Here is a 24,505-nt window from a genome sequence, read left to right on the forward strand (position 1 = left end):
TTTTACAAAATACGTTTATGTACTTTAGGCCTTTTAGTGTTATTCTTCTGCAATTGTGGGGTTGTTTTTTGTTGTTGTTGTTTGTTTGGGGTTTTTTGGGTTGTTGTTTTCACCTGAAAATAGTTGAGGAAGAACACTGGAGCAAGCTGCAGAATATCCAGCCTTTGCCAAATTTGCATAAAAGGTGAAACTGCATGGTGTTGTCAATATTTCCCTCTATTTAAATATCCAAAGGACTGGTATTACATTTTATGAGTCATTACACTTACAGAATTTGATGCAAAAGTAAAGCCTGTCTTATGTGGTATAGAAGGGCTTCATAATGAGTCATTAACCCTGGTGGACATTCTTTAATGTTGGATTGGAGCAAAAGAATGGGTTGTAAGAGACTAAGACACAAATTTATCTCATCATCTTTAGGCAGCTAATTTGCACACCTAAGGAGCAATCACCCTATGCTGCCATCTAGTCAATGGAACAAGAAAGTCCCTTCCTAGGGGTGATTCAGCTACCACAGCCATACATCACTCTCAGGACCTATTTTTGTCTTCACTACAGAGTGATCCTGCTGCACTGAGTTCACTATGTAGGCAGGGCAGTTAGCTCCTTAGGGAACTATGTTAATGTGAATCTGGACCCATAGTGTACCTGAGGTCACATACAGGAGTTATATGGCTGAAACTCCTGTATTTCTGAATGTTTAGTGCAATGGCTTAATCACAAGACCATCCTCTTTAATAAACTCAGCTTTTACGAACTGACAAAAGACATGCTGGGGTATTTTCCTTTTTACCTGTCCTCCCCTCTGCAATCGTTTGCCTTGAAGATATTCCCCCACTGACAGTGGTGACAACAACTGAATAGAGTCCTCCAGGTTTCAGGGCATAGAAGTGATATCTGTTGGTTTCACTGGGAACAGTCTCATTTTTAATGACAACATTCTCATGAATCAGTAGCACTTGGTATGAGTCTACATCTCCCAGTGCTCCGGTCCAGTTGGTGAGCAAGCTGTTGGTTGATCCCTGACTTGCCACGGTCAGATCTGTCACTTGGGCTGGCACTGCAAAGAAAATTGTCATAATGTTACCGAGAAGAAACAAAATAAAACAAAACAACCCCCCCAAATAACCCAAGTTTAGTCACATTGAGGAAGTGCATCAAAAGAACGTTTCCAATTTGCAGCCAGACTCAAGAAGACTAAAAATAATCTAACTGTGGACTGCTTCCTGTCTGATGGGATGCGGTCTATGGGAAACTATCTAAGGCACACAAAGGTCTTTCAGGCTTTAGCAGAGCTTTTCCCAATCAGACCACAATGATTCAAGATCAGGGAATTGGAAGAGATGGAATTTTATAAATACCATTAAACAAAAGCAAACAATTTAGGAAGTCACTTGGGGTTTTGATGACTTTGTAATACTGTGACTTTCATTCTCCCTTTCCTCTCCTATTCCACATCTCTCATTCCTATTAGACTCCATTTCTTCTCCTACACCCCATCTCTCATTCCTGTTAAATGGCAAACTATTTTTCTGAATACCTCGGACACAGTCATCTATATCTCAGAAGTGTCAGACCCTTTACTTTCAGAGGTAACTGGATGGTTTTGGTTTTACTTTTTACGTCAGAAGACTTGCAGGACACTAACTTTTCTAGCATCAAAAGACTAAAAAACCAAACATAACATTTATGTAAATACAAGCTGATAAACTTAGCCAGGACAAGAATGAAAAAGACAGAACAAAAGGAATGTAGCACCTTGCACAAGTTTTACCTCAAATATTTTTTTTTTATTTGACAGTATTTGGTCAAAGCAAGGAAATACAGTTACTTCTTTCTAAGTAGTGATGCTTACGTGACCAAGCACAACTAAAATTAAACACACTCTTATTTTACAGAATGTGATTGCAAGCTTCATCTCTTGTTTTATATCAGCTTTTTTGCACACACAGTGTTTGATTAGCCATCATTAACAAAAGCCAGAAAGTAAAGCACATAGCTGAAAAAAATGTAAAAAAATCCCACCTATTTTATAATGCTGTCATAACACAGAAAGCTCTAACAAGACACTGAAGTGCCACATTCCGTGTTACAGGCACTTTTAGTAATACCTCAGGCTTCATCAGAAGCTGGCCAATCTAGGATGCATGTAAGACCTTTTCCTGTCATATTTACAGCAATATTTTGCAAGCCTAGTAAGCCGTCCTACTGCAATGAAGATTGAGAGGTTCGAAATGCTTATTAATGCCTATACAAATTTATTGATTTTAATTCTTTATCACTTTGAATGTAATAGTGACATGATATCCCTGCCTGATTCATACTAGTTAAGTGGGACACTGTAACCCTTACGCCTAAATAGGCCTTCTAAAGGGGCATAAGACAAAAGGAAGTGAAATCCCAGCTATCTAATCACACAGCAGAGAAATAAAAGTGTAAGTTAAACTTTTCAGGCCTTGGAAGGACTTACAGCGTTTGAGTAAGGACCACTATCAAGCCATAGGCATGATTAGATTCACACCAGCAGCTTGTTTTTCCCTGTGCTGTGCCAGACCAGAGCTACATTTTAAGACTTTGCTTGCACTGGAGAATGCAAAAGTCAAACAGAGTAAAGCAACACATATGGTTTATAACTTGCACACGTGCACAAAATTAGCACCCTGCAGGGGGTGGGAATGGGACCTTGCTTGTATCATAGACATCAGCCTAAGTAAGAGACAGATTCTGGAATCAGAAGAGCAGACAGATTCAAAATACATTTTCAAGGTCACATATGTTTTGTGTCTGTCAACCCTGCAATGTTCCCCCTAAAGCAACATTTTCCTGTGTGGTGGTGTTTGTTTTTTTTAAAGATGATGAATGCTTTGAATCAAGGAAGTGACCTTCCTGAAGATACCCAGTGAAAATTGTTCCTCCTATATGGAATCTTGTGGTAATGTAGATTGATCAGACATGACACAGTATTTCAGAAACCTGTTTTGCCAGGAATTACATATCCATTTCCCCAAAACCTTAAGTAAATACTGCAAGATAACTGAGTCAGAAATGAGAGACTTGGAAACATAACTTTTCTACTGAGGAAACAAACGTATGTTCAATACTTTTGAAATTTAGACACAGTTCATTCAGTTCACTACAAAACAAAGAAAGTTGTTAATGATCAACAGAAGTAAAGATTAAAATAGTTTGACAGGATGGTACCTGTTCTTCCTTCCACTGAAGTCCAGTTGCTTAAACTCCCACTAATAGTAGTGATTGTGGCTGTGTATTTTCTTCCAGGTACCAAGTCAGTGAAAGTGAATTCCTTAGCTTCTTTTGCAAGCCCTTTTTTGATGACAGTGAGATCCCTGTCTCCTAGTGAGACCACATAGCTGTCCCATTCCGCAGCAGGGGTCATCCACATGACACTAAGTGAAGATTCATTAGCATGCTTCACACGAAGCTGAAGAACAGGCTCTGGAGCTGTAAAAGTACACAAATATCTCAGTGAGAACACGAGTTTGTAGCGAACACATGTTGTATCGCGAGCTGCTGTTAAGGAATCTGTTCTGTAAGACAGAATTGTAACAGAAACAGTATTTGTAATCAAGAGGAGATTATTCACCTTTTTCTAAGAAGCCAATGTTACAAACCTAGTATTTGTGCTACTCTTCCAGTAAAGGGCTGCAGCAGCAGCCTTCAGCGTTATGGCTGCAATGCTTAGGTTTAAACTTGTGTCAGGATACATATTTTAGTATGAATGGAAATGCAGTGAAGTCAGTGAGCTTCCTCTTGAAGTGTGGGTGCTAAACAGCAATATAAAACATTTGTACCATGAACCAGACCAGTTTAGCTGTAACAAACAAACATGCAAATTATCTGATCAGAGTGACATTGATTTTGCACTGGTTCGTATCTCAGCCAAGTTGGCAGACACTCCAAACTTACGGTGGTATAAAGGAAAGAAATCAGTAAATTTCTCTGTGTGTGCACACATACACACAGAGGGCATCTGTTTATTTTGTCCCTGTTACACTGAAATACAACTCACTTTCCAAAACTGTTGATCTATATAACAGAAAATTAGGACAGAATAGGGCCTAATACCTATGCTTCATAATGGATACATTATGTAACTAACTGTGGGTCAAGCAGCTGTGAGACACCTAGAGCTGGATATTATTTATTGGACCATGCTCTAATCACTTAGCTGTGTCAATTAAAAGTAACACTATAAACTTAAATTATTTGTAATGTACATCAAGATAGGCAAGATGGCAATGTGCCTTGCTCTATCAGCTACAATATACAACAGTGAAATGTTGTATATGTAGTGTAATGTTTCAGTCACGATAGTATATATAATAGCCTATATCATATATAGAATATCATTCCCAAAGCTTTCATTAACAAAATATTTGCCACAAAAATAACCCTGAAAGTTTTCTCAGAACTGCTAAGAAGAATTATTTCTCTTGTTTACAAGGAGCTCTTTTTCCCTGTATTAATAGTAAAATTCATCTGTGGATTCCAACGTACTTTTCTTTCTCATTGCCCCCAAACCCCAGCTGAACACTGCACTCTCACACTCCCCAGGCAAGCACACTGACCTGTTCTCCCTGTGCAGCTAGTCTTGCTCCGCAGATCACCACTCTCCACAAAGAGGTCCACACTGTACTGTCTCCCCGGGATGAGGCCCACGTCGTGGATGAGGTACTCGCTGGTGTCCTTCTCGAGCGTGGTGTTGAGCACCAGGGCAGAGCGGTTCCACAGGAGGAGGTGGTACCTCTCCCAGTCTCCCGCAGGGGGCAGCCACTTCACTCGCAGAGACCTCAGCCAACCTCCAGCACCGGCTTCCAGCTCTGAAACCTTCTGTGGAACTGGAATACAGAGATTGAGAGAGTAATTCTGAAGTGGGGCATTCCTGCTCAGATGTAACTGCACAGTGGCAAAACCTGTCTCGCAGCACAGCTATTGCACAAGCACTTGGCTCAGCTGAGCAATGTGGCTGGCATTCATTTTAAAGATAATTTTTACTCTTTCCCACACAAACCGCTCACTTTTTACTGTTGGTTTCTGATATCAGAAATGGGGAATTCTTCTTATCAGGGTGGCAAAATCTTCCCTTGCACTTCTAGGACACATCTGCAGTTTCCAGTTAGCTGCCCTGTTGTTTCCTGGACTTAAGTTCATTTACAGACATGAATAAATTTTTCAAAGCTAAGGCCAAAGCTTGAGTCACTACAGGCCAAATTCTTGTCTCAGCAGGAGAAATGCTAAGTCTGATGGCTTCTTCCCACAAAGGCCTTGTATGTCCTAGGCCCTCCCATTTGTAAGGCACTGAGGCTCAAACTGAGGTCTATTAAAACATCCACTTTGTCCTGTCCTCCACTTCCAGGGTGCTGAATTACATCCTCAGCAGGTTCTGCTGCGGTAGGCACCCCCTCAATACACAGTGATGTGGATTATGTTCTTGGGCACCTAGCTCTCTGAGTTAGGATCCTAACAGTCTAACCCCCTCAGCATCTTTAGACATGGCAGCCTTGATTTACAAAGTTATCTTTTAGACATATAGCTTCTGAGTCTATTTTCAAAGCTCTTGGTAGCTATGGAAAAGTCATGGGAAGGAGTTGCACATGATCACCATCCTTGGAAAAAGGACTTTCAGATCCCTGACTCTGAATGTACTGTATCTAGGTCACAAGTTTGAGGATCAGTGGTTTGAGTGAGGGCCTGAAGCTCTCCCTTCAGATACAAACTGTAATCTTAATGGCCTTCAGTGGTAGGCTAAACAAAAAAAAACCCTATAAAGACATGCACATGACCAGTCCAGCTTTGTACTTCCTGGACATGAAAGGCTTTCCACTTCTCTTCCAGCCTGCACTGATACTGGGGTTGCACCAAGATACTTCAAGCATGACTCTTTCACATGAGACGTTTAGTTGTAGATGATAGATAGTCTCTAAAATACTCTCTCCTTCTCCCTCTTGCATACACATATGTATTTTTTGGTTCTGAGGCTATCAACAATTTATGCACGTATTCTTCACTCACATTTTTTTTTTCCCATCTAAATTCTGCCTGGGCTAGGCTGGTGTGGAGATGATGACTTTGTGGTCAATAACGCTGTGGGAGAACTATGCCAGGATTTTTCAGGTTCAGAACTCATACAAGAGATATCTCAAAAGAAAATTATAATTCTGAAAAAGATCAAAAACCAAAATACTCCAGCTCTACCCACATGCCTTCCTTAATCCATGCTGTTAGTAGTGAAGAAAGCCAAGACCTAATCTTTTCCTATTTGTAGATTTATGTCTGGGGAAAGGGATATTTAGACACTGCAAAATGACTTAAAAATCTGTTAACAATTTGACTACATGCAGACTTCCCCATAATTTAACTTGCTTTATACGCTATGCTGAGTTGAATTCAATATAACAAAGTCAGTCAGAAGTGTAGTAGTGTGGAACAGTTTTTTAACAGACCCACCCAACTATAAGGTCCAAAATGCATTATGGTCGCCTGCTTCCAAGCTATGCTGGAGCTTCTTTTGGCTGCCAGATTAACTGTTGCCAGAGTCAGGAAGGGGTACTCCTGGAACAATATTGTGCTTTTTATCTTATTTTGCCTGGAATCCAAATAATTTTGTCTCCTAAAATGATTTTCTACAAGGCCAGTGTAGACAAAAATAACGTTGGTTACAATGGTCCTACTGAAGCGGAAGAAGACTTACATGTCCTGCCATATGCCACCTGGTCAGTGAACAGTTCACCACTGACTGTGCGGGCAGTAACCTGATAAAGACGTCCTGGAGTTAGCTTGTCAAAGTGAGTCTCTGTGACTGGTGGCTGTAGAGTTTTGACTTCTTTAACTGATCCAAGATGAGACAGAGTGATATTATAGAAATCGAGGTTTCCTGAAGGTCTTCGCCACTTAACTTTTAAAACATCTGAGCTGTCATCGCTAGTCACTGTCAAATCTAAGACTTCATCTGGGGCTAAAAAGGGAAAACAAGAATAAAATAATTCCACCACAGAAGCTATAAGACTTGCTGCCTCCAAACTGCAATAGTGAAGTTTTGCTCTTGAATAGTTCTATGAGATGGAGCATGAATGATTTTGCCTGAACAGTGAAAGGGCGAAATCTGGTCAAAGTGAAACTGAACCCAATCCTGTTTCAGACGCTGTACTGCTAAGAGTGACACCTCTTACAACGCCACTCTTGTTTCATGGAATAAAAAATTTGTTAGCCATGTCTGCACACTAGTAATTTTAACTATGAAACAGACCAAACACATGCTCCTAAGAACAGAGATGCCTGCGTACATTTTTGTAGAGTAAATGCTACAGCATTATTGGAGCTATGCCTGATTTACACCAGTGTAGAACTGAATTGCAGTCCAATTTAACTGGTAGGATTGGAATCAAACTCTTTTATTCAAGCAATCCACCAAAAGAAAACCATAGCCACCTCCAATATCTTCATTTCTAAGGATTTTGGCATGCTAGGTATGAAAGGGCAGACTGTGCTGCAAGCCACATGGAGCGCTTTTATGTTCTGAGAAAACCTGTAAGATTTAAAGTTTTGGCACCCCACAAGAAGAAGAAAGAAAAAAATCTGAAGAAATAAAAGGAAGCAAGAGTATGATCCCCATGACATGCAATGACAGATGACAACAGCACTCATCTGTATGCCCTAGATATCACAATATTGTTCACTTAATGTCAAATTGCATTTACATGACAAGATTTCTGTAAGAGAAACTGCACCTTACATTTACTAGAGATTAAGGAAAGCAAAGGCATGACCCTGTTATTGCTTACAACAGTGTTTTAACCATTGGACTCTAGTAGGGTATTATTTTATCTTTCTCTTTATGACCACATAACTCAATTGTGAAAAACCTTCCTGGAAAAAAAACTTAATTTCGAAAACTCTGCTTCTGTGAATCAATACTTCTCTGTGAAAAAATAACCAAACCCAAGTAACCAAACAACCCAACGTCCAATTTTAAAGTTTTTAACCTGCTCTACTTTTTTCACTTCCTTTTCAGAAGTGCAGCTATTTTGAAATCCAGAGAAAAGCAGTCACAGAAAATATTTTTTGCAAAACTCACAAGCTTTACATCTCCCACTCAGCAGAGTATGAAACATGGAGCTAAACTGTTTTCAGTACTGTGAAATAACCAGTCCACACACTGCCTGAATTCACTGAAGTTCATACAGGAGTCAGATGGACCTCTTTCACAGATACGAGGTGATATTAGCGCACTTTGGCTCAGACTGTTAACACTTAAATTTACATGTTTAATGAAGTTGCCTACATTAAGCAGTTAGCTGCAGACACCTATAAGTTAATTTAGCAGCTAACTTTGCTGCAGTGCTAACTTAGGGAGCTAAATAAACCTATAGTGTCTCTAATTCCCTCTAGAGCCTTTGGAGAGAAACACTTGCCAAGGGTAATTCAGTCACTGAAGTCTGTGAATATACACTTGGAATATGAATCACTTATTTTTCTTTAACATGTCCTGTGGTATTATTAAGACTATGGTCTTAGCTTCTTGTTCTGTTGTGATGAATTCTGAAATCGTACCTGTCCTGACTGTTTGAAAACTGTTGCTCTCCAAACCTGCAGCCTGGGTTATGATAGAGAGGTTATAGAGGTGACCCGCTGTAAGTCCTGAAAAAGTGTAGGAGGTCAGAGGATCTTCTTGGTGAACTTCATGAACCGGAACATGATTATCCAGCAATAGCAGTCTGTAACGATCCACGTGCCCAGAGCCAGGAGACCATGAAGCATGGATAGTGTCTGTTTTGACACTGATCTGAATATTTTTTACGGGGGATGGCACTGTTCGAATAAAAAAAAAAAAAAAAAAATCACATGCTTAAGGTCTAATGGTTATCACCACAATTTCAGATACTTTAAACAGATCTACTTCTGAAATATGTTGAGTTTCTTTAGGATTAGTGAAAACCCAATCCCAAATTTATGTCCAAATACATCATAACAAAATGCCTCCATTCTTAGCAAACAACTCTTCATGTTTGTCAGAGATTTGTTTTTTATTACTTATAATCAATAGTTACTGACATATATATGTAAAGATATACATCTTGCCAGGAAGAATAATTACATATATTTGTTAATTTCAAAATGCAGAACTGAAAAATACCTTGTTTTTATTCAGATGAAATACAGTAAAAAAATCCTACCTGTAGATCCACTTATGTGAAGTTCTGGGGTACTCTTATTTCCAGCAACTGCAGTGAGGACAATGTTGTATTTATTCCCAGGGATGAGACTAGAAAAAGTATTTTCTGTTTCTGAAATTCTTCCTGGTATGGCCGCTTCTTGTATCTTTTTATTATCATGATCAAATAACACCAGGTTATACCAGTCCACCCTTCCTGAGGAAGGTTCCCACTGAACCTTCAAGCTTGTAAATGTAGTTTTTTCCTTATTAATTTCAAAACGAGGTGGCAATAATGGATCTGTAGTTAAAAATAGAAAGCATGAGCATCTATACAATTTTGGGGGCAACAACATTTTGGTTTTAGTATCAGTTTCAACCACTTCAAACAGATTCTGATAGCGTAAGCTTCTGCTCTGCTATAGTATTGTTCATATAAATTGAAATAACCCCAAACACTACAATGGCTAAGCTTTTAGGAATTATATTTAATTGGGACTATTCCTCTGAGAAAATATCAACATCCATTACGTTGTTTATTAAGGAGCTCTCAAGTAAAATCACCTGTAAAATATGATACACTCAAACATTGACCAAATCGAATGACTCTTCTTGCTTGTATACTCCAGGTGTATCTCATCACAAGACTTCATGCAAATCAAAAGAAATACATTACATGTTGATGCACATTTATGTCTCCCAATAAGGTTAAGAAATTGCATATTAAAAAGGTATTGTAAAACAACCCAAAGCAGCAAACTCAAGCATTCACAAGTTGGGGAGTGAAAGAATAAAGGTTTACCAACAATTAACAACTAAATTTGGCTTCCATATGAGTACAGTCTGCTACTCTTGCCTAGCATCAGACAAGACATCAGGGAGTGTATGGTGCTTCCAGGCTAACAACTGAGGTCTCCATATGAACCGTGCCTTAAACACAGAAGACAATTTTTCCAATCCAGTTGTTGCTGCCTGGTTCCCTGAACAAGGCAGATGAAAGCGTGTGAGATCACATAATTTAAAACTAGACTGTAAAGACTGTCAAGTCAAACCTACCCCCACCCTACAAATACAGCAGTAGGAATATCATGGAGTTAGGATTCTCTAAGCTGTTTTTCTTCAAAGCCTCGATGGTGCAGAGGATTTAACTGCTTCTTGTTCTGCTCAGTACATACTGGTGACAGGTTTCGGTGGTATGCTCTGTCCATCAAATATATTAGGAATTTCAATGCAATATGTCCCTCCTTGGAGACATTCAAAAGCTGTTTGGATATGGTCCTACACAAATGGCTCTAGGAGGCCCAGCTTGAGCAGGGGGCTTGGACCAGACGACCTGCCGAGGTCCCTTCCCACTTCAATCACCCTGTGATTCTATGACTGTGAAAAACAGTGTCACTTTGAACCCAGGTCTCTGCTTAAATTCAGATTCCTGCTTCGGACCACAGAGATACTAATACTCTTCACAAAAGGAGATAAAAATGAAATTAACAAAAGCAATAAATAAAAGTCTTCTTTTCTTGAACTCTTTCTGAAAGGTCAAACTAAGTCTGCTTAAATCTGAAAAAAAATTAATAAATAAAAAAGAAAACTCAAGTGCAATATCAAGTACATCAAACTTCAGGCCAAAATAGCTAAAACTTCACCCAGTTACAGCAATTGAAACAGGAGGTTTTAATGAAAAGTGTCAGGAAATGTTAACAATAGGCTTGACTACCAGCTCCACCTATAATATATACTAAGCCACTAAAGACTATTATGTTGGCAAAAGTGAATAGTGGGGGTATAGTCTTGTTCCTTGAAGGCAATTGTTCTAATCAGAAAGGTCAAACTCTGGAAGTCAGAAATAAATTCCAGTGCTATATATGGTCAGATGCACAGACAACTGCAGAAAGTTTTAATTTGACTGACCAAGAGAACAGTCTTGATAACTGTTGAGAAGTTTAATTTGCTGACAAAGTTATAGTAAGTTTGTCTGTTCCTTAGCCCTGCAAAAGTAATCAACACTGTAATCTGCATTACTTGCCAAATTCTACAAAAAGAAGACATCTACATTTTTAGAAGTGATTATACTTGTGAATGTACATTTATATGATCATACTTGTGAATCTACATTTTTAGAAGAGATTATACTGTCCTGGGTAATCTGTCTTCTAAGATGCATTTGCAAAGAAAAGAGTTGCGTGCCTAGAAGGTGAAGTTCAGAAATTCAGACTTTATCTAATCTATCTGGTCCAGAAAACAAAACACTCAGTGCTTTGTACATCCGCTAGAACAAAGGAACAATGAGATTGGGAAGTGCCTGGGCTGAAAGAGCCCTGGATGGAAACAAACACTTAAAAAGCCATTTACATTGTTATACAAGTCTCTGCTGGCAACGATACAATACTGATATATCACAGAAATAAAATATTTTCACAAAGATATTTTTATACCATTTGATACTATATGGATTCATGTCTCCTGGTTTCAAAGGAATCTTACAGAAGGCTTAATGTTGTTTGAATTATACTGCACCCCCATTTTCACTTTTTTGGAAGAGGATACATCTGTGCAGAGCTGCTATAGATACAATTTATAGAAATGATAGACAGGGATATGTCCCATCCCAGTGACATGACTCCTAAATGCAGCCTCCAGGCACAGAAACACTCCTGCCTTATGCAGGAGAAAAAACCTACAAACATGACAAAGATACAAGCCCAGGACTCAGTAACAGGAATTTCTGCCAGTCTCAGCCATCTTCATACCAAATTATCAATTTTTTCCTAGTTTTCTCTATTCATGAAACAGTAACCTACTTCACAAGGACTCTTCTGATGAACAAGTGAAGAGGGTTAATTTCACTGTCTTTATTAAGTATCAATACACCTTCTGGGGGATGATAATCAACTTAGAAAATCTTTAGAAGATGGTCATTTATTTTCTTCTTGTATTCTTCCTTTTGAGTCAATGATCATAACCATTACATGATTATGGATGATAGAATTATACAGCCTACAGTCAGAGCCATGTCACAGTAGTTGTTCCTACAGATGGCTAATAAATCAGATTTGTCCCAAATAATTTGAAATTTACAGGACTGAACACATGGCCAAGCCATGCTTCTGGCATTTAGAGTTACATACTACAATGGAAAAATACCAGTCTGTGTCTTAGAAGGTAGGTTTTTTTAGCCTTTTTTCATTAAAATATTGAGCAGTTTTCTGACAAATGTGATTTACCTGTTAGTGTTCTTAGTACAGGTGGCTTGGATTATGTATATATAACATACGGTATCACTGCAATATATTTTTAAAACAATTTTGAAAAAGGCATTTGTAAGCATACTGTAGAAGACATATTTGAAAGCAGGGCAATTGCCAAGTTATTCTTCATGGCTGTCAAGACCAGTATTTCAAATCTCAATTTCAAATTGAAAATGATAAATTTAATGGTAATTAGGATGTTTATATACTATTAACTAGAATTCTAATTAAAGAGCTAAATTAAATTTCATTCACTGAAAATGCCCTACTGAAATACGCAGTTATGCTGGTACACAGACATTTGGAGAGTTGAGAACTTAAGAAGTATTTTATCTGAAATCGAGAAAGACACAACCCTATCAAATTTTGTCATGGAGTCACTCTCAGTCACAGAAACAGTTTTACTAGGAACAACAAAGACAGTAACATAAACGGACCGACAGGTGCATGTGTTGTCCCAGCTTAACAATGTCACCCATGCTGACTAGTTGTATGGGTTTATGTGCTGGTTTATGTATGTATATATTAAAAAATATAAAAAATGGTAAATACTAATGTGAAATAAATACACAGACTTATCCCTACTAACATCTGTAATCTCAGGTTTGCAGTGGAAAATTTATCTGTAGCTCAGAGCTGATAAAGTCATGTTATCAGCTTTTTCTTCATTTCCTATTCTACCAAAATAGCACAACTGCCAACACTGTCTATGTGTTTGTATGTGTATACCTGCCTTAGACAGTATATATGACTGTATTTTCCATTGTTTTGGAGGATCTATTTTAATTCTGCTCTAGAGGATTAAATACTTGGCATTTTAAATTGATAACCCATAAATCAAATTTTTTCTTTAGTAAAGAGGCCCCACCTTAGTGGACTAGTGCAGATTATTGTATCAGTATCCATACATTTTTAGATTTCAGATCTATGGATCCACAAGTGAAATAGAAGCTGCTTCTCTGCTCAAAGATTCACAAAGGGTCTGGTGTTACTTGACAGTTTATGAAGTCATGGTGAGCTGTGAACTTACACCATTGGAATATCAAACTTGCAAACAAGATAGACTTAACTCATTGCATAACTATGATTTTAATGTGAAATCCAATACTCAGAAAGCCAAATTAACTCAGGGATTTGGTCCTCTCCAAGCCTCCACATTACAACTGCAACTGTGGTATGCATTATTCATCACTTTCACCTTACTACCTTCATCAGAACAGATCATACTCAAAATTTAACAAAATATTTTGGATTTTATAGGCTACTCCAGCACTCTGTATAAGAAACATGATGAAAACCGAACACTGTTTGAAACATGATGAAAACTGAACATTTTTCGAAACATGAGCACATGAAAATTTTAACAGGACTGAATATAAGCAAAAAGTTAAAGTTTCCAAATTAGGTATATAAATGAATCTTCAACTTTCTCTGTGTACCTTTACCATATCAAGACAAGACAGATGTTCAAAATCTCATTTTGCAAAAGTAAACACAGGAGATGGGATTTCTCTCACTTAACTACAATCATCTAGGCTTCAGGTGCCTGGTTGAACCTAGGCTCATTTTGTAGTCAGTGGAGAAAGCTGGGCACCTGCAAGGACAGCTTAGCCTATCTGTCTTAGACAAAGAGCTCAGGAAAGGAACCTCACTGAGTACAAAGGTCAGACATCATATTTTTAGACGGCTCAGTTCCGCTACCATTCAAATGAGTGGGAAATCTGTTTACAATATGGTTGAAAATATTGCACATACTTCCATATTGACAGGATAGTTTCCAGGAACACATGCCTATGGACAGTCAGGCTCAGTAGGCCATAAAACAAAATTACTGCCATCAACTTACAAAGGAACAGGTGAAAAAGAGCTTCCAGAAAACTGGTTTAAAATGCTGCCCCTAGTGGAAACATACAGAGGAATAATCCTCACTCATTCTGCATTGAAATGCATGGTATTAACAGTACCATATGGGTTGTTGACAGGCATAACAAATCCTATATACTCTTTAAAAAAAAAAAAGACGAATATTGGAGTGATACATAAATAATAATTATACTGACATTTTTTTGGACGTGTTTTGAACTCCATCAAGCAATGCAACTGATGTGATGAAATCAAGAAAAGCAAGTAACCGTGGAACAATCTTTGCAGGAAACCTCCACGGTTCCTCCATTCTTATTTTACGTTTTTGACTAATCTGTGCTGTCCAAAACCCAAACACAAATCTCACTTCAACTATGGTCCACTAATTTGCAGTGTTTCAACTTAAACTTTAATCAGTCTTTTCACGCTGGTGTCCGCTCAGCTACATAATGATTATAACCAGCAGTTGCTTCCATGCACTTTTATCCCACAGCCTTGAAAAATCTATTTACTGATAAAAAATCTTAAATGACATGTATAAGCTACTGTCAAATGATAATGTATTAATCAAAATGCACACTAAAGTGGAATCTGCTTAACAAGTGCTCAATAATAGATCTCTGCTACCTAGTAACAATGATTTATAGCTGTCACACTGGTAACAGTTGATCTATTCATTCAATTTTCGAATTACAAGTCATCAATATTGAAAACAGTTGGCATGATGCATGACATTTAAATCACTGTCTGCATAGAAAAAACATTACTAATTTTTACCATTTTTACTTGTGCTTACTGTACAGCTACCACACCAGAAGACTTGCCGATAGACTTTTTTAAACCTGAGTTATTAAAGCAAATCAATGGAAGGTATTTAATGCATTTCTGTGGTTAATGCAGTGAAAAGGGTCTGGCAACAGACAGTGTCTCTGAACCAGTACTTAAGTATTTGTCTGTTGTAATCTTCAATAGGACGACTGCAAAGTACCTCTCAGAAACCAACACTTTTAGGAGTAAACCGTGGAGGTATTTAGTGATGGACTGATTGGACAACACTGTATTTCATTGTCTTAAGAAAAACACTAATACAGGTAGAAAGAGCTCCGTTCCATCACTGCAGATGGTGGCTCTATGTCATTCACAGCTTCACAGCTGAGCTGTTCACATGCACACACAAACAGGCATGCAGAAAGGGGGCAAGGAAAGGCAGCACTCTATCAAGCTGCTGGGACATTTTTACAGCCAGCCATGGGTGTGACACTGTAAGTGCTCTGCACACAACTGTACATCGTAACACCTCACTGGTTGTATTTAAGGAAAACATGCAAGCAAGACATTTCAGCCTTACTTTCTGACTTCTAGACTCCAGTTAGACAGAATAAAAGTACAGAAATGGGTTGAAATAGTAAGTTATACTTGAACTGGATCTACTTGTCATGAAATAGCCTGTACTTTAAACACAGTAAATAAACTACCACCTGAGGAACTATGAAGCCAGTAGGTTTTCATGAGCACACATCATCATGGGCTACTACTTCTTATAGTGTTCTGTTGGATGGCAGCTCAAGAGAGTGGCAGAAACACATGCACAGCACTGACCCAGTCTCCTCACAGCACCTTCTCGTTTCAAGCCTGGTGGGTTAACCTTTGGCAGCAGTTATTTCTGGCAGCAGCATAACGAGAACTCAAGCACAGGACAGCTACGTCCAGCTAAGACCGAAGGTTTACCGCAGCTGGAAATGCACTGCCCACCTCCTGCCACAGCCAGCCAGAAGCAAGGGGCCGGGATGGAAAAGCCCGGGGTCCCTCTCCGAGCACCTGCCGCGCCCCCCGCCCATACCTGTCTGCACGGAGATGTTGACAGCATCCCCGCCGGCGAGCGGCTCGATGCGGAGCAGGTACCAGGTCCCGGCCTCCAGGCCCCTAACGGTGCAGCCGTAGGAGCCGTTGCCCGTCGGGGTGGGCTGGCAGCCGACCGCCTCCCCGTCCTCGGAGCGCCCGCTCAGGCTGAAGTTGCAAGCTCGGTCCGCGGCGTCCCACCGCAGCCGGACGCTCTGCCCGGCGACGCGCCGCTCCGTCAGGTTGGCGCTGCATCCTGCCGCCTCCCCCGGCACGGCCTGCGAACAGCAGGAAAGCTCTGAGGGACCGGCGGGGCGCCGCCAGCCACCAGTGCCCCGCGGGCGCTCCCCCCTCCATCCTTCACACCCCGTCCCCAGTGCTTGCTGTGCCCATGGGCTCGGCTGGGACCTGCGAGGGGCGACCCCACACTACCCTCCGCAGCCGCTCACCTTGGTCAGGGCCAGCGCCGTCCACAGGGCGAATCCCGCCCCATAGCTCAGCATCGCAGATAGATTTTAACCCCGAAAACCCTCGTGGGGAGGGGAGGAGAGGAAGGGGGGCGACAGGGGTGGGGTAGGGGGGTACTGAGAAGCTAAGTGGCCGCGGCGGGCCCCGGGGGCCCCCCGCTCCCCGCCGGGCTCCGCGCGGCGGCCGCCGAGCCCTCTGCCGGGCCGCCCGCTTGCTGCATGCGCTCGGGGCTGCCCCGGCCGCCTCGCCGCCTCCTGCCACCGGGGTGGGGTGGGGTGGGGGGGCTGCCCGCCGCCCGCCCGCAGCTGAGGAGGAGCGGAGGAGGCGGGGGAGCGGCCGCCGCTTCCCACGCTGCCATTCTGACCCGGGCTGACTCTGCCGGAGCCCTTCCCGCCGACTTCCGCAATCAAGAGGCGATTTCCTCGCGTCTCGCTGCAGGGGGCGAAGCGCGACAGCCCCGGACCTGCCTCGGGCCCGGGCCCGGGCCCCGGCCCCGGGGTGCGCCCCGCGCTCCTTGTGGGTCCCACCTTCCTCCCCGCTCCTCTCCCACCCCGCCTCCCTTCCTGCCTCGCCGCTTCCTCCCGATGTCGGGCCCACGGGGCTTCTCTCCTCGCGCCCCTCCGGGCTCATGGAGGCCCCTCAGGCAGTGGCGTGCCAACAGCGCTCTGGCCTCACGCCGGCTGCACCTCACAATACCTTGCCTCTCCTCGTGTCTGCTTAGCCTCAGAGCTGCCTTGCTTCATGTTTGCCTCACCTCATGCCTGCCTTGCCTCACACCTGCCTAGCTTGATGGCCAGCCTCTCCTCACATGTCTGCTTCTCCTCATGCCGGCCACTTCTCATGCTCACCCCATCTCCAGGCTCACCCTCCTCTCAGCCTCAGCTATCACTGAAGTGCCATTCCAGCTCCCATGTTCCAAACACTGATGTCTTTAGGGGTTAGCTGCAGACCACCAAGATACCCATCTTCTCCCTGGCCCTGCGGCACCACAGCCAGAGGCACTGCAGCAAGAGTCCCTACATACACAACAGAAAGCAGGAAAGTTTCCCTGTATTCAGCTGTGCACAACTTTGAAATAGCTGCAGCCATGGCACAGGTGATGTGTGCCCATTTCCTTGTTTAGGTTTCAGCCTAATATGTACTCAACGTGTATGTGAGGGAAAAGGAACATAGAAGTGTTTCAGACTTTCAGACACTCAAATAGACAAAATCTAGCAGCCATGGGGTAAATCTGAGGTTGCATAAAGGGGGAGGAATTTACTTTCTTCTATGGGAATGACACTTTTATGCATCTTTTTGTACTGTATGGTGCACGTAGGATTTTAACTTTTAAAAGCAGCACCTCAAGCAAATTCAGCACCATGTCTGTTTCACTTCTGTCCCATTTTAGGGACAAAAAGGTGCTAGGGCTTACAAACATTAGTCTGCCTTTTAGGGGAGCCACTGCTGTAGGATTTTTCATGCATCAGCCTGTCAAACAAGATACTAATGCATGAAAAACTTTAGCTCTTATTCTTCCATTCAGAAATCAAAGGTGTGAGCACTCGTGGAAAGCTTCACTTGTGCACCTACAGAAAGCTTCCTCTGTCCCAGTGCAGCTCCTTGACTGGCCCTAGGGACATGGCACTGAAAGTTTTGGGCTTTACTCTGCAAAGTTTGGGATGGTTAATAACTGTGAACATCACCTTAAATGATATGTGTTGATTATTATGCCATCTCAAGCTCATTGCAGAACAAGATCTCCCCTTGGAAGATATGATTTACATACTTCACACAACAGGAGAGACTGCCTCAAAGAGCTAGTGCAGTGATAAACCATCTATGGAAAACACAAGGTGTGTGCATTAGACCTAAACTAGGACTAAAATTACATAGGTGTCTCGTAATGTGAGAGAGTTTCCCAGTGTAAATTCATCTTTAGATGATTGTGGGTTTTGGACCTAATGGCATGAACCACACCAACATCTTTCCAGCACTGGAGACGAGCAAATCTGAATGCTTATCAGGACATTTGGATTACTTCAAACCCCTCTCTGAAAATGACAACATTCAGAGTAAGCTGCCTTTTCTTGGAAATAAAGCTGCTGTAAGGATAGGGTCTGACACAGATGTCTATGTCAGCACTGGAATAAAGCAGGAGGGGTCCGTCAGTCACTGGTGGCAATGTATTTATATAGAATAGCCAACATAATACGAGTGATTATTTCCAGACTGGTATTGAATAAATGGGCTCTTAGCAAATCAGCAGTCACACAGCCTTTAACACTTACTGATCTGTGCGGCAAGCCAAGAAACTAATTAAAAAAGAAAAAAGAGAAATGGAAGTGAGTTTTGGGAGTGGCCGGAAGTGTCTCTAATAGCAGGCTCCAAAGTCTCTTTCAGGCACTTTCCCAGGGTTTCCTGACTTTTTTTTTAACTCCAACCTCTTTCCCCACGTCTCTCTAATCAAGAGGAAATGGGCTTTGCGTAGCTTTTGTCATGGTTTGAAAGTGCAAGCTGCATTTTACTTGAAGACCAAGGCTGCTCTAAACCAAACATTTTGTCCGATTGAAGTGTTACCACTTTCCGCCTCCCTTTCCCCCCTGCAATGGGTATGCTCACAGCCAAATAACATCAAGGCTTTTCTTCTACAAACAAGAGGACCTAGCCTGGGCAAATGCAGTTCATAGAAAGTATTGTCCTCCTACAACAATACTTGGTGCTTACACTCTAAAGGCAGGGGAACAGAGATGAAGGCCAAGGATTTTAAGTTAGTGTGTCTAAGTTGGTGTATCTAGATTCAAATGTCCAGATCTGGCTGGAGGCTCTAAGGGACAAATATTAATGTTTTGGGTTGTTTCATTTTTTTTAATATGCTTAGAGTGGTTATTGTCAGGATTCTGGTTTGGAAGCTTTGACCTAAGCAACTTGCTCAGGGCAAATCATGTGAATCAGAAGGTGAACTGTGGTAGGAACACAGGAGGAAGTAGCTTCTGTTCAAATGGTACCATTTCTCTAGCACTGGTGGCCTTATTTAGGAGGAGTGCTGGAGGCACTTTGAGTAATACTGGATTATATAGGACATTTCCATTTTGAAGAGACTAGTATTCTGTGCAGGAGGTATGCACATGAAGAGAGGGCATAGGGAAATAAGCTCAACCTGCCTGCACCAAGCCAGAATAATCATATTTTAAAAGAACTGTCCCCATCAGATATAGAACAGTGTGCAGTGCATCCATCACTGGCTCAATCCCTTCTCCTACAACAGCAATGTCAGGCTTCTTAAACTTTTGAGTTGGTTATTTGGGTCAACATAGTCCTGATGACATTGCTTTTTCTTTATCCCTGACTCTAGCAATGTTGTTCATACCAGATTGTACAGATTACTCCCAAATAAAAACCACATTTCTTAGTCTTATCCACAGTAACACTGACACCCAGAGTAGTAACTGAAACAACATGTTTGCCCCAGTACACTGAGTGCAGTGTGCTCTTCTGGAGGAAAAGCCACAGGGAATTTAGGGATTTTCAGTTCTAAACCACTGTGAATTGATAGCAATACAGTGACTAATAATGACCTGTGTGCTTTAGCTCTAATTATCTGTGCACATTTTGCCAGTGGTAATTCCAGGTTTGTTCTCACATTACTTAACTGTGCCTTGCATAAGAGAATGTGGAGGTACTGAATGTCCACTACTTAACTGCGCCTTGCAGAAAAGGAAGACTGGAAACTGATGTCGAGGAACTGAATGCCTAGTGTTAGCTCCTTCTCTGGATGGGGCTGTCATCCCCGTTCCCCTCCTCTGCTAGGGCTGTTTGTAGTTGAACAGAGCAGAGATCAAGAAGTGGCTATGTGTCCCCACTCTGCCTGTCAGTCAGTAGATAATCTGACCAAGGTCAAGGCCAGGGTTGCTTGTAAAGCAAGTTGAACCATTCAATTCACTTGCTTTGATCTGTAAATCACGTATGTAATTTTAGGACTCAATTATCCTAAATAAGGTCATAAAACATACTGCAATTCTTAGAAGGTAATTAGAGCTGGACCTTCATGTAATGCAACAAACCAGTGGCAGAGCCCAAGTCCCTGAGAGCAGATACTGCTTTCACTGCCTCTCACGTATCCTGAGCACTTCCCTCAAACATAGAGATTTTCCCAATGCATTGTGCACACCAGGGTTCTGCTGTACAGAAGCAGCAGAATTATTCTGCAGCTGTGCTTCTAGCAAAGGGCACTGTCAGCCTGAGCAAAGCATCCCATCAAGATATAGAACAAAGCTTAGTCCTGTAGCTGGCTTTTTTTAGGCCATGAAACGTCCACCTGTAATAGCTATCAGACTCCACAGAGTGGAGCAGGCTTAATAAAAATCACTAATTCTTCTGCCTTACCTCTTCTGTAGTGCTAGAATATTGACGAGTAGTGGTTGGAATCCAGGCTTTCTCTGTTACTGCAGATTTCAAGTCAAAGTAGAGGTTTTCAATGAGATTTTTACTGAAGTGTTCAGTCACATTTCTGATGAACATCTCTGTGCTACTCTTCAGCAGATTTTCAGGCCTAGAGGTAACAACGTCTAAAGGGTGGGATGTAGTTCTAGTACTCCATGCAGATATTTCTGCATCTTGGAGACCTAAGGCAGAGAAAGTAACTAAAATTAGCTCTACGTTTTATGAATGAATAAAATAATAAAATTAGCTCTACATTTTATTAGCTCTACGTTTTATTTAGCTCTCAATAAATGTGGCTGATACAACTTTTTAGTAGTTTAAGTGCTTCTGTCAGTTCTATAGCTTTTGGGTTTCAGTACAAACATGTATTTTGCATCAGTACCAAATTCTCTACAGTACAAAAGCAGAAAAACATTAATTTTTCTGAACATTCACACCATTCATTTTAAACATCGGTCTTCAATGATGCTGAAGTGAAGTATTGTATGTTGTCATTAACAGCACAATGCCTTCTTTTCCCTGAGAGCTTTTTCACTGGCTTGGGTCTGTCGAACAGCCCAGTTTCAGCTTTATATGGTTTGTATATCCCCCTCTCCCCTCCTTGTAAGTACATGGACCAGATTCTCATCTGCCTTTTGTTGGTTAACATTCAAAACATGGCTTTGTTCAAGGTAATTTTTCAAGATAATTTGTTCAAGACATTTTTGTTTTATTTGAGATGCTTGTTCAAGGTAAGCTCCTTGTGCCCATACAGGACGTTCCTCTTGCTCTTTTAAATCAATCCCATGCAGAGGCCATACTAACCCCTGACTGCTCTCTTCCCAAGGTTCAGCTAACAATTGTACCAATTAACTGAAGTGTCTGCAAATATAATGGTGGATTTGCTTTCTTAGTCACGTATCCTTCAGAGAACGCCAAAATTGCAATTAGAGCAGGAAAGATTTTACTACACATTTTTCCTCCACATTTTCATGGCTCTTCCTCCCCATTGGTATGTATTTAATATCCTTTCTTTGTGGCTGTGAGGGCAGGGTTCAAGCTGTGGTGGCCCCTACATCTGGTAGCATCACATTTCAGCTAAGTGATTGGTATTACTCACTGGCCCCTTCTCCTGACAAAAAGCTGCCCTACCATTGCTGGAGCACAGCTAGTGTGCATTGGCTCAATGCCCAAGACACTTTGTCTGTCCTTGAACTGGGGTCTCCATCATGACAGAGCCTTGTTTTGCTGCTGAGCCACTGGGCTGGTTGCCATTTATAACAATTTTAGCTCACAAGTCCCCTTGAAAAAATAGTAATGACCGGGTTAAATTGCAGCAGAAGCTTCCAAATGTAATTACTTGGCATGCAATTACAATGTCTTAACAGGCCAGTGTGTGCTTACCTCTTACCAAAAGGAACAGCGGGTGAGCTTCCATGAAGTCAACATGGTGGTGGGTTTTTTTGTATATTTGTAAATACATATGTTGACATGTTTATATAAAGAAACTTGCAGCACTCTGATTTGCATTCAGAAATAAAAGTAAGATCATAAGCCGTTGTAAGAGATGCTTCCATGCAAGTGTTTCCTGTGCTTCACAGCACAGTGCCTTCACCTGGTATGGGGTCTTAGATCCTCTTGAAAAGGATTGGTTTGCTGGAATAGGTTGATACTCAGATTAAACATTTGCCCTTCTTTTATCTAACTGTGCTTCTCTGGGAATATAAAACTCCAATTGTCCATTTAATTACAAAAAATATTGATCAATTATTTTTTCAAATCAAGGCACTGAAAATAATACTACATACCCAATTCTGCTCGCTCTTGCACCCATGCAAAGGGCTTCATTGAACTCTCAGGCCTGGTCCAACACTGCATGATTATCCTCATGCTGCTAAGCTTGCAGAATCCCCTGCAGAGTGCTTGTGGTGCGGAGTCTGCTGTGATCCTACGTCATGTACCTTCTGGCCCCCACCAAAAGGACAGGGAATAGTCTGGCAGGGGCAGCCCTGTGCTCAAGCTGTCATCAGCTGCTGCAACAAACTGGTTAGCTGACACAAGTCCAGACTTAGTTTAAATTCCACGTCAGTCATTGCTCCTTTCATTAGTCAGGGATCTCTGAGAGCCTGTGGTAGGCAACAAGAAATGCTAGCCCCAAGGACTTGGAAGGAATTAGGCCTGCTGGCTCTGTTTCTCACAGATAATCTCAAAATTCAGCAGGGATTAGAATTTACTGATAGAAAGATGGCTGAAAAAATAAGTACATCTGAGTTGTCAGCAGCTGCTTAGGAAAAAGGCCACTCAACTGGGTTCCTAAATATAGATTTACACACCCAACTTACTTAAAAACACTTAAAAAAAAAGTCTTGGCTTTATTTACAGATGAATAGCAGTGATTCCAACAGGAAGACATTTGCGTTCCAGTGCAATTGTGTTTTAGGAAAGCTGCTGCTCCATAAAAGGGAAGCTGGTGCTGCCAGTGACATATATGGGACTCAGCAGACGGAGGATAACTGGCATTCCTGGTGCAGAAGCTGACAGTAGAGCTCAAAATGCTTGGTCCCGAGAAATGTTCCACCAGCCTGAGGAGGTACTATAAACAAGCAGCTGGTCATGACACAACCCAGCTCCTCTTGTTAAGCTTGAGGAGGCTATCCTAGGTTTCCAGCTAGAAGATCTTTCCCAGCAAAGACTGACAAGAGTCTGTGACCTGTACCTTCTGTATGGAAATGGCTTGCACGTAGTACTGTGCCATGTATCCTGCATTGGACTAATAGGATTCATATTTGCCCTCACTTCAAGAAAATCAGGATACAGATTTATATTATCTTTCTAAGGAAAACCACTACAATCCTAATATAAGGATCCTCACAGTCCTTCAATAGCAGACACTTATGCATAGTATAAGAACCAAGCAAATAGATACAATAACTTGATTTCCCAATTTTTAAACCAGAAAAAGCTCCCCTCCCATCTGGATGGACATCAGTAAAGTACACAGACAACCCAACAGTGGGATTTTTCAGAAGTGTTTAGCATTGTTCTAGCAGTATCTTTGGAAATCAGTCATAAAACTGTTCATGGGAACAGAACCGCTGTACTGACACTGACGTTGATCACCAGTGGCTGAATGATATACAATGTGTGAACATACCATTGTAATCATCAGTAGCACACCCAGAAGAAATGATGACATTCTGACTAAGTGCATATTTTGTCCATGGGGCATACTTCAGGCTGCATCCATCTGCACAGCAGCAGGCTGCTTACAAGAAAAGGCAATACATACGTTTTGTATGTATGATGAGCAAGAGCGCTGATTAATTGTCAAGTACCGAGGACCCTACACTGGTGCCTTCAGACTCAGACAAGCCAGCCTGATGCAGCTTTTTGAAACAGCATCGTACCTATCTGCCTACCCTATTAAAGCACATTTTCAGAGGCTGAACTGCTAATGAAACATAAACTAATCAGATATCTGTTTCATATACATATATATATAATAATCTGTAAGACT

The 24,505-nt window shown here is 41.4% G+C and overlaps 1 protein-coding gene across 2 annotated transcripts in view; it reads right to left on the reverse strand.

Moving 5' to 3' along the window:
* Positions 1–24,505, reverse strand: part of PTPRB (protein tyrosine phosphatase receptor type B) — a 64,431-nt gene that overhangs the window by 32,462 nt on the left and 7,464 nt on the right. For both annotated transcript variants that reach the window (XM_005142572.3, XM_031043269.2), the window contains exons 3-10: positions 20,953–21,191; positions 16,121–16,397; positions 9,195–9,473; positions 8,572–8,829; positions 6,713–6,976; positions 4,590–4,859; positions 3,202–3,462; positions 794–1,060 (exon numbers count right to left, since the gene is read on the reverse strand). In XM_005142572.3, the coding sequence (XP_005142629.2) occupies positions 794–1,060; positions 3,202–3,462; positions 4,590–4,859; positions 6,713–6,976; positions 8,572–8,829; positions 9,195–9,473; positions 16,121–16,397; positions 20,953–21,191 (2,115 nt within the window). The remainder of the gene's footprint in view (positions 1–793; positions 1,061–3,201; positions 3,463–4,589; positions 4,860–6,712; positions 6,977–8,571; positions 8,830–9,194; positions 9,474–16,120; positions 16,398–20,952; positions 21,192–24,505) is intronic.

Source organism: Melopsittacus undulatus, chromosome 5 (assembly GCF_012275295.1).
Source record: "Melopsittacus undulatus isolate bMelUnd1 chromosome 5, bMelUnd1.mat.Z, whole genome shotgun sequence".
In the NCBI taxonomy this organism is placed as follows: Eukaryota; Metazoa; Chordata; class Aves; order Psittaciformes; family Psittaculidae; genus Melopsittacus; species Melopsittacus undulatus.